We start from the raw sequence: 10716 nt of genomic DNA, 5'->3' as shown, positions 1-10716 counted from the left end.
GGGGGTGCAAACCAGAAAGGGCTACAGCCCAAGCCAATTTACCTGCTTGCTTTAAGTTTATCAGCAGGGATCCTGGTTTTCCCTGTTGAAAAATCACAAATTCTCTGATTAAACCCCCCCAAAATCTACATTTTTAGGCAATTAAAATAACCATGATTTACTGATATATTTACAATTTAAAAAGCAATTTGGAAACCTACCAGTGCGTCAATCATTATAATAAATTCTAAATAGCTATGAATTTTGGGGTTTGATTTTGGGGTTTTTTATTATGGAAAAATCAGAGCTCCCCCGACCCCTTCACTCACCAGGACACAGGTCCAACTGTGGCTGTCCCCCCGGGTGCTTTGTGGAGCTGAGCAGCCCTGATATGCCAGTGCCCTGCCTATGCCGGTGCCCCTCACTCCGACGCACAGTCGCCTGCCCCCAGACCCCCAGTGTGTGAGGAAGGGAGTGGCTGTGTGGAAAGTGAGGGGGGCACATACCCCGAGATTTCTGCACCCACAGTGGGCCATGGGGTTATACCCGAGCCAGATCAGCTCTGGGCAGGGGCTGCCTTTGCGGCCCAGCAGACAGGACGTGGTGTTGGAGTGCCACGCCACCTAATGGCTAGAAAATGGTATTTAGAGGTTTGCTTTTGGGAATAGGCTTGTAGGTAAAGTAGATATGTATTAGAACAATGGTCCAGGGCAATGGCAAGGGTTCACTGATTTCTAAAAAGCCTGTTTTGTGAGTTTCCTCAAGGCTCACTGTATCTGACAGGCAAGCAGCAAGGAGAGGGACATTAAAGACATATACCACATTGTTCCATAACACGAGATAAGGTGGCACCAGGTCAGTGCTCAGCTGTAGAGCCCTTGAGATTTCTGGTTTTGGAGGAACGCACCAAATTAGAAGAAGACCCGGAAAGAACCAAATTAGGATGTGTACATGTGATGGGTTTATGAAAGAAAGGAATATGCCGACAGGACAGAACGTGGACAGCATGAAGACCACAGGTAAACCAATCAGTGATGCCCAAAGACGAAGAGTCATCAGAAGGGGAGAAAGGATGCAAAAGGAGAGATTTCAGAGCAGCAAAGGGGCCCCTCGGGGACCCAAGGCCTCTATGGACAGAGGACATACCACCAGCCCATCTCACCCACCCCACTGGGGGGAGCAGGCCTTGGCCTCTGACCTCCAGGCTGTTGGTATCTGACATTCAAGAGAGAACCTCAGAGTGAAGTTCATGTACTGACCAGACATACCTTGACTCCGATGACAGCTCTTGGACTGGTAGATATAAAATTGTTTGCATTATTCTTATCTGTTATCACTGTGCATCAATAAAATTAGCCTATTATCGAATGGAGAGGTCATGGTCAATCTGAGGGTTTGGGTCTGCCCGGCACACAGTATCTGGGTCATAAATCCAGTGGCAACACAATCATGAGGTGAAGAAGTGCCAGTGGCAACAGTGCAGAATTGTGCCCCCTGCTGCTGCTGGGCAGGCAGGGGCACCTCACCTTGGCAGCTATGGCCACAGAGGCAGCTCCTGTCCAGAGCTGATCTGGCCTGGCTGCAGCCTCATGCCCTGCTCTGGACACACAAAATCTCGGGTGGGGGGGGCCCACATGCCCCCTTCTGCCGCATTGCTGGTGACCCTCATCCCTCACCCTTAACGCATGGTCTGTGCCCCTTCCCCCCGACCAACACATGGCTTGTGGCCCTTTCCACCTCATAGACTTACCTGGAGGGAGCTGCTTGGCTGTCACATGCATGTGCGTGCCCCCTGCCAATGATTGCCCTCCTCTCACTCCCCCCAAGCCCAAGCAGTCCCTTGCAGGCTGGAACTCAGCCAGCTTGCAAAGGGAAACCCATGGTTTCCCACATTTTTCTCCTTAAAAGTGGAAAGCCATGATTTTCTCCTTTAAGAGAAAATCTGTGTTTTTCTCCATTAAAAGAGAAAATCCATATTCTTCTGAAGCAAACGGAAAACCCAGATCCCTGGTTATCAGAAAACACTACTGTGGGAGGAGCATGTGTGTGCCACAGCCCTGTGCTTGGAGCACTTTTACTTGGCCACCACAACATCTGTATTATGAGACTATTGAGGGGATATCAGGGCACCCAGTTGAGAACCACTGAACTAAGTAAACCAAAAAAAATACAAAAGCTGTGTTTTTCCTTTAGCCTCTTTCAGTTACAGTACGAACTGGTGTTAGTTGCAACACTCCTAAGTAAAAACTGAAGGAAGTATGAAGCTTACATGTGTATTACAAGAAGTTAATGCCTTTGAAGGCAATCCTGAACTATGCACACTTCAAAATAAATTAGCAGAAATAAAGATTATAGTTTAATACATAAAATCTACAATTAACACATTAATATTAACTTTATATCTCTCACCTGATTTTAAGAGCATTTATCCAAGCATACAAAGGTAAAGCAGAAGCCCTTTGTTCCTGTTTCCGTATAGTTTCTGGTAGAATATGTTCAATTGAAAGAGCATCATGTTTAATTCGACATCTTGCCAGTGCAGCAGCCAATTTAGTCTTAAAACTACAAATATAAAATAATAGCTTTATCAAGATTTTTCATTTTAGCTTGCTATTATGCAACATTAATATTACAATGATGTTTGGAAGTTACAGTGAAACATGGATCCCACTACACTATGTACTGTGCAAACAGTACAGGGCAGTTCCTAACCCAAGTACCTTAACATTTTCAAAACTGTTGCATAGAGATGTGACCATGCATCTTTAGGACTTTTTGGTTCTTCTAGCTTTTTCTCCAAAATTGCACCATTTCCCATTCACAAAACACATGGTCAAGAAGAGAATGAATGATGAAAATGTATATTGAGTGTAACCAACCTTTGAAACATGCTCCTTTAAATTTGAGAAGAATTTCAAATGGAGAAATACTATGCTAATCAATGCCCAACCATGATCATTTAAATATCAAAACTGATAACTTTCTGGTTCAAATGATGTGAGAATATAAAAAGGTGATACTTCATATATTAATGCTATGAATGTATGGTATCTGGAAGAATATCGGTATTTCTTCCTTGCAATGTGACCCGTGGAACCAAAAGATCGTGCATAAAAGGAATGGAGCCCAGCAAAGCAAATGAGCTCCACCAAAGGGAGAAACAAATGTAGTAGGTGCAATGGGACCATGGATGTATTCAAGCCCACAAAATGGGGTCGAGAAACTTCGAGCCTAGCACACAGCATATTTTGAAAGCCTGACCAATCTCATGTTAGTGTTTAAAATAGGTGGAACGGCCTAACTTGTGAAGCTTGAAACTATCTTTAAGGACCTTCACAGTTAGTCATTTACACAAAGTAGTGATCACACCAGCCTCCGTTATGCCAGTGACATTGGCCTTCATTGCCCATTTGTTAAATGCACTGGCAAGACCAATGCGCTTTTCAAAAAGGCATCTTAATTTTTTCTCTGCTTTGTATAGTGTCTAGTATTTTTCTCATTTGTACCTGCTTTTCAAGGTACCCTCTTTGTGGTATCCCCCTCTAGTCTGGTTTTAGTTACTATTATCTTTGGGCCAATACTATACAACTTGTGGAACGAAAGGGGCCTCAGTAATTGGTCAAGGAACTACTGCAATAAGATACTACCACTTTTGGTGCTCTAAACCCCCAGGTTAGAGAGATGCCTGAAGAGTACTTTTTGCTCTAGCACCTAGGCTAGAAGAGCTCAGACACTTCTATGCTTAAGTGTTTCTCCTTGGCTGTTTCTAAGCAGCTCCCTGGTATTGGGTCTCACAGTTGTCTTTTGGAGGCAACCAGCTCTCCCTGCTGACTGTATAGGAAATCTAGACACGTAACTGTGTTCCTATGAATCGTCTTCCTGTGGTCAGGCCTCATATTTTTTAGAACTGCAACACTAAAATTGGAGGCAGCCACAGTGGGGGACTGTAGCCACCACACCCCCTTTGGCTGTGCAGCACATGCTCAGTGAGTTCCTTAAGCTCTCTGATACATCAGTACAGCTTCCAGGTGCCGCTGCACTGGTGCAGCTCCAAAACCCAGAAAGATAAATGCTTCCCTTTTTCCTTGCCCTGGAAAATGGCAGCAGCCAAGGTGAAAGGTGGGAAGGGTAGCAATGTGTACTCCCTGGCCTCTGCTGGTAGCTGCACTAACAAGCTGGTGAGCTCAAATTGCTAACTGCACATTGACCACACGCCCAAAGGGGATGGTGCCTTCCCCCGCTTCACTTGAATCCAACCATGGTGGCAGCTAAGAGAACAATTTGGATTTTGCACTAAGTGACATGCCCAAATGAATGGGACAGGGAGTCCTGACAGCATGAAGAGACGTTCTAGAAGTGGTGACTCTAATATGGAATAGAATGAAACCACTAGCCTGTCATAGCTTCTATTTCAAACTTTTACATTAGAAGTTAGTTTTAAATGCAACAGAAAGGGCCACAGACAGATGTACACATGGCAATGGAGTTTCTTCGGAAACAGGAAAAAGGAGCCCTCAAAGTTGAGAGAATGCACATAAATATTGTTATTAAATGTTTTCTAAGCAGTTAAGCTAAGCAGTTTATAACCTTTTCTTACTGTTATCCTTTCCTTTCTAGTAAGAACTTTTCATAGTGAGTTTATAGAAATCCCTACATTTTTAAATGGAACCCCCCCCACAAAACAGGTAATCCTATTTTCACTGGTTAATGACACTCATCCACCTTTTCTCAGAAAGTTGGACCCACAAAGAATACCAGGAAGTTATGCTCTGCAGGAGTGCTTAATTATTACAGCACACAGTGTTGGAAGCAAGCACAGAGGTCTTGCAGTTTATTTGCAAATGTGTACCATGGCCATGCATACAAGTCACACAAGTGCTACTGCAGCTGTGAAGCAGTTTCACTTTTGATCTGTGGTCTAGTGAAGTGGGAAGATAAGAGTCCTTGTCCTTCTTACCCACAGCCCCAGAGCATAAGGCCCCATAAATTAGGCTGAGGAGGGAGCAAGATTAACTTAAGTGACATCTGTTCAACCATGTGTGCTAATATGCATCACTCAGTGTCATTCAGAGGGGTACCTGACCTGGTTTATCTTCATTAACCATGGAGGCTGATAGCAAGACCAATGCGCTTTACTTAAAAGAAAAGACTGAAGAGGGAATTATGTTAGCACTATTTTAAAGGTTTTTATTTTATGTTCTGCTATTTTTATTGTAAGATTTACCTAATTGGCACTACTGGGGGACCTGCAACTGCCCAGAAAAAAATCCCTCGAGGGCCAGATCTGGTCTGCGAGCCGTATTTTGCCCATCGCAGATCTAAATTAACCTGTTTACTGAATGCTAAGGTGATATTTCTTCATGTTGTTGGCTTCAGTGTGATAATATTCATAAATTTTTCCACTGGATTAAAGCAAAAATATATTAACTTCTCATTTTTTTTTTTTTTTTTAAAGTATTCTACCATTAGCATGCGATTTTAATTAGGTACGGGTTTCCTCTTCTTTAGGAAACTAGAAGCTTCTTTCAAACTAAATTATTATTTTAAAAAGTCAGCAAATTATATCAGAATGGGCATTTTTAAACATACTCACAACTGGAAATGCTATCATTTAGAGGTGCACTGATATATCGGTCCGACATCGGATCAGTACCAATATAAAGAAAATTATCTATATCAGATATCGGCCCAATGGGGCCGATAAATACCCGTGTTGCACGTAGCTGCAATGCAGCACAGAGCAGAGCCGGCAGCATGGAGAGCTGCCTCCAGCTGGTAAATTGGAAGGGGAGGGAAGGGGCGTGGAGGGACAGATCAACGCCTCCTGCAATGAGGGAGGGAGTGGGCAGGGGCAGTCACTGCTCAGCCAGGGCAGGGGGTGGTGCATGATGGAGTCGTGGCTGGTGGGGTGGGGGCAGCTCCTGCTGCTGCTTGCACCCTGGGAGGGCTGGGGCAGAGGGGTGTGTGGCCCCAGATCTGCATGGAGCAGGGTGGGCTGCAGCTGCAGGATGGAGCCGGAGCCAGCGCTGTGCAGGGCTTTTCTTGTTGAGGGCTGGGCTCAGAGTGGGATCCGGAGGCACTGGGAGGAGGCTGTGGTCACCCCAAATTTCACCACAGCTCTAATCCCAGCCCCGCCCTGCTGCCCACCGCCCAGTGCAACCCCAGCTGCTTCTGGCAGTTGGGTGGAGGAGGGGCGTTCAACACCGTCCCGTGCCACCCTCCACCCCAGCTACGCAGTGCCTGCCCCTACCCCCTCCTTCACCAAGGGGTTCCTTGATCTGTCTCCACACACCCCTTCCCTCCACCTCCCCTTCCACCACACCGGACTTATCACCTGGAGGCAGCTATATCAGATATTGGATCAGTATCTGCTACTATGCCTCCTTAAATATCAGCTATCGGTACCGGCCTCCAAAATCTCCATCAGTGCACTCCTATCATCAGTGGTTACGAAACTCTTCATATATCTTAATATATATTAGCACAGCTTTTAATCTTACATATACCTGTATAGATAATGCTCTACTTCTCGGACTTCAGCTATTGGCTCCTCTTCATCAGAAATCTGTCGGGCTTGGAACTTTCGATCTTGGAAGTCATACAGCATGACAACAACTAAACTAGTCAATTCATCTGACTGCAAGAGTAAAATAGGCACATAAAGAAACTGAAAATCAGATCGCAAACTTGCAAAGAGAATCACTTTCACAGAACCTTACATTCACACAGAGACTGACTTCAGTGGAACCAGTCAAATAAGTCTGCCTAAATCATTCCTTTCAAAGAAACGGTGTAAGTATAGGAGAGTTTTTCTGACTATAAAGAAAAATTAGGTAAATACTTCTAAAATTATTTGTCTGGTTTCTAATCAATAAAGGAATCAGCTTTATTAAACTTATCTTTATTAAACCATCTATGGATTTCAATTCTCCAAGGTAAAAAAGCAAAATGCTTTGCTTTTTTCCCCACTCTTCAAACAATTTTTCTCTTTTGCAGTAGATGGTAGATGTAAAAGAATGGTCTTCCTATTCATCCACATGGCCCAATAAAAGCTTTGAAGTGTTACATTAAAAAATACTTAGATTTTCCAGTTCACAAAACCATTTTAGAGGATCTGTTTTATAGTCAATCAATAATATTCAAGCCCAGATAAGCGTTATAACTTGTAACAGATTGAAGATATTATATTGATTTCTGATAATTTTGGAGCTCCAGTAAGCCTTCAAATTTCCAGTGGTGTATAAATAAGTAAGGCTTAGCATTTTTAAATTTTATAGAACATGTGAAGTTTGAAATGACTTTAAAAAAAAGAATAAATAAGAACACTGACCTCACAGCAACCACAGTTACAATCATTCAAGATGGAGGACACTACAGTATATATACAATTTATGACAAATGAGGCTGCTATATGTGGCTATGAGAAAAGTGCCCAATATATGCAATGGTCCATTAATCCTTGTAATTCATCTCAACCACTGTCAATGCTGTGCTATTTGTAGCACTAAAACTGACTTGGTTCTGTCAATTTCAAGGCTGTTATTAGAACAAGGTCACTGAGTAACAAAGTGAGGACCAATAATGAAGTATGGAAAGCAAAACGAGTGCTTTTCCAGCATAAATTTGTAAACATGTTTCAAATCAGTTTAAATGGTATGTTAAATATTGAAAAGAAAATTAATAAAAGGCTGTCTGCTTTGCACACAGACATCTTAAGTAGCTTTTACTATGAGATAGTCTACTCTAGATTAGAGCATTTGTTCAGTAAATGTAAAACCCAGGTTCACTGCCTTCAATCTGAGGGAGTTTTCACAAGTACCTAAACTCTGCAGATAGGGGTACACTAATAAAGATGTTTTGGACTGATACCAATGACTGATTATTAACAAGCTATATCAGCTGATACCAATCTGATTGCCAATATGCAAGCCCAGCAGTTTGGAGAGCAGCATTCAGCTAGTAAGTCTGTTGGGAGGAAGGGGAGGGGCAGTATATCGAGGCCCCTGCAGAGAGGGAGGGAGTGGGGCAAGGGCTGAGGCAGGCACTGCCCAGCCAAAGCCTAGCACAGAACGCTGCCCAGCCAGAGCTGAGCACAGGATGGAGCCCTGAGTGGCTTGTCCGGGAGGCATGGGGGGGGTGGGGGGGCTCCTGCCACTGTGTGCACCCCTAGGGGAGGCGTGAGGGGGCATGTGCCCCGTGGATCTGTGGGCAGGGCAAGGGCAGGCTGCCACTGCAGGCTGGAGACAGCACCAGGCTCTTCCTGGAGGGTGGGTTGCGCCGGGGCTGCACTTGGGGTGGGCAGGGGCGGCTTACAGCCACCTCAAAATTCACCATAGCCCCCCTGACCACACACCCAGTGCCACCACCATGCACCTCAAGCACAGCCTGGCGGGGGGGTTAGGCCAGGGAAGAGCCCGGCGCTGCCCCCAGTCCCAGCCTGCAGTGACAGCCCACCCTTGCCCCGCGCACAGGTCTGGGAGTCACATGCCGCCCAGGCCTCCCCTGGGAGTGCACACAGAAGCGGGAGCTGCCCCCTTCCCCTCCCTGTGGCCCCCCAGATGAACCATGATCCCTTGCCTCACCCCGCCCCAGCTGGGCAGTGCTTGCCCCTGCCCTAATCCCTCTTTCACCATGTAAGCCTCAATACACCTCTCCCCCCAGCCCTCCAAGAGACTTACAAGCTGGACGCTGCTCTCCAAGCTGCCGGACCAGCATTTATCAGTGATCTTACCAGCCACATCAGTCAAAAAAGGCAACTGCCAATAATGTTAATTTTTATTTTATCGGTACCGATATGATATGGAGCGATGTACTGGTGCACCTCTATCTGCAGAGGCAGGGTTTCAGCATTTCCTAATGGCTGATTTATGCTAACTGGGAAGGCACCTGCTGGCAATATGAATCCCATTCCTAACTTCTCAGTTTGAGCCGATAAAGTCTATTCTGAAAGCCAAACACCTAAATGCTAGACATGGCAAAAAGTGAGCTTCATCATATGTATCCTTTTGTGGATCTAGGTCTAAGTCAATGAGGAACTCATTGACTTGGACCTAGACAGAGGGAACTCATCTTTCCAGGATGATAAATTATATATTCAGACAACACTGAAGACATTTAACTAAACATGTTCAAAGCCATGTGTATAAATTGCTGTCTTAACCCAAATACTATCCTTGCTTCTATAAACAGTAGAATTAATTTATTTAATACCAGCATTAAGAATGAAAAGTTAGGGTTTCTGAAAGAACTCCAGTTTTAATCCAAAATTTCAGATAACATTATCAATACTAAAACAATCTGAAAAAGTGAGTAATTTTTACAATGGAATAAATAAAAATCCTTTAGCTCCTTTTGCTCACTTATTAATTAAATCAGATCATAAGACTGCTTGAGGCACTTGAACAATTTGAATGAATTCAATTAGTCTCATCATTCTCAGATTATTTTACAGTTCAGGTTGGTAAAGCCCTTAGAACTTTAAATAACTTGAGATATTGTAAAAAAAGATCCCACGGCAAAGAGGAAAAGGTCTTTTAATTTAAATATATATATAAAAAAAAGAGAAAATTTTAAAAAGGCAATATTCAAAACATACTACAGCTTTTGATATCTTCTGAGAAGGAGGGATTAAAAATGCATAGGGGCATGCGCTGCAAGGGGAAGGTAGAGAGACAGAGGAAAATAAATGTCCATAAATCACACATTTTATACACTTTCAATTATCACTCAAGCAGATATTACTTCTTAAAATCAATTAACTTCTGTATTTATTTAATGATTTACCCATTTTAACATGATGTTAGATTTTAGTATTAGCAACCACCTAATTTAAAGCAAAAGCCAAATGAGGAACTAGTCATTTTTTTATTTTTAATGGTTCAGTTCATAAATAGTGAAGACAAGCTATAATGTGCACCTCTAAGGACAATTAGAAATATTTTGGTCATAAGGGAAGCAGGATGACAGTAGGAGGGAAAATGTTTCTTATAAATTTGAGCACAAAAAAGCATTAATAAAGATCTTTGGAAAGGACCAACTTAAGAAAAGTGTGACATTATGAAAATACCAATCTAACAAAATTTAAGCTAAATCTAGGTTCAGTAAATTTTGACTACTTAGAGTAAGGATATCTCTCTTTTCAGAGGAATGGATGAAAGGAGAACTGTCTAGCTTGCTGAGAGAGTTTGTAAAGAGATCATCCTCTTAAGTACAAGTGAAGAAATAGAAGGTTTTTTTCCCTTTCTCTGTTAAATTCTATTTTGTCTGGAGAAAATATTTTATATTTTAATTTTTTAAATAAAATTTGTAAGCAAAAGGAAATGAAAGGGATGATCTTTTATTTCTAAGGAAAAAAAAAACAAGAGAGAAGGAGAAACATCAGATAGGACTCATTCTTATGACTGGCATATCATAAATACACAGACAGAAAAGATATCGTAATCTCAATTTGCCCACTTTGCTTTTTCTGACTTTCATCACAACCAAGCTCTGGATACTCTTCTTAAACACCATACAAAAAATCTTGATGGCCAAGTTACTTGTAATGCATTTAATTTATACCACTCCACACTTATTTAGATAATTCCAGCTGAGAGGCTTTAAGTACTTTACAAGCTACTAACTCAATATTTCATCTGTAAATTTGAAAAAGCAGAACAGATTAAAGCCAACATCTTCAGAAATTACTATTACATTTGTGGAAATGTGTAGCTCCTCCGGCCACTCTCCACCCCCCCC

At 42.8% G+C, this 10716-nt stretch overlaps 1 protein-coding gene across 4 annotated transcripts in view; it reads right to left on the bottom strand.

Moving 5' to 3' along the window:
- Window positions 1-10716, bottom strand: part of NSUN7 (NOP2/Sun RNA methyltransferase family member 7) — a 41281-nt gene that overhangs the window by 20126 nt on the left and 10439 nt on the right. For all 4 annotated transcript variants that reach the window (XM_006035881.3, XM_025192059.1, XM_025192060.1 and 1 more), the window contains exons 4-5: window positions 6486-6616; window positions 2389-2541 (exon numbers count right to left, since the gene is read on the bottom strand). In XM_006035881.3, the coding sequence (XP_006035943.1) occupies window positions 2389-2541; window positions 6486-6616 (284 nt within the window). The remainder of the gene's footprint in view (window positions 1-2388; window positions 2542-6485; window positions 6617-10716) is intronic.

The sequence above is a fragment of the Alligator sinensis genome, unplaced genomic scaffold (genome assembly GCF_000455745.1).
Source record: "Alligator sinensis unplaced genomic scaffold, ASM45574v1 scaffold1550_1, whole genome shotgun sequence".
NCBI classification, from domain to species: Eukaryota; Metazoa; Chordata; order Crocodylia; family Alligatoridae; genus Alligator; species Alligator sinensis.
Note: the sequence above shows the minus strand (reverse complement) of the source record. Positions and strands in the feature narration are given on the sequence as shown.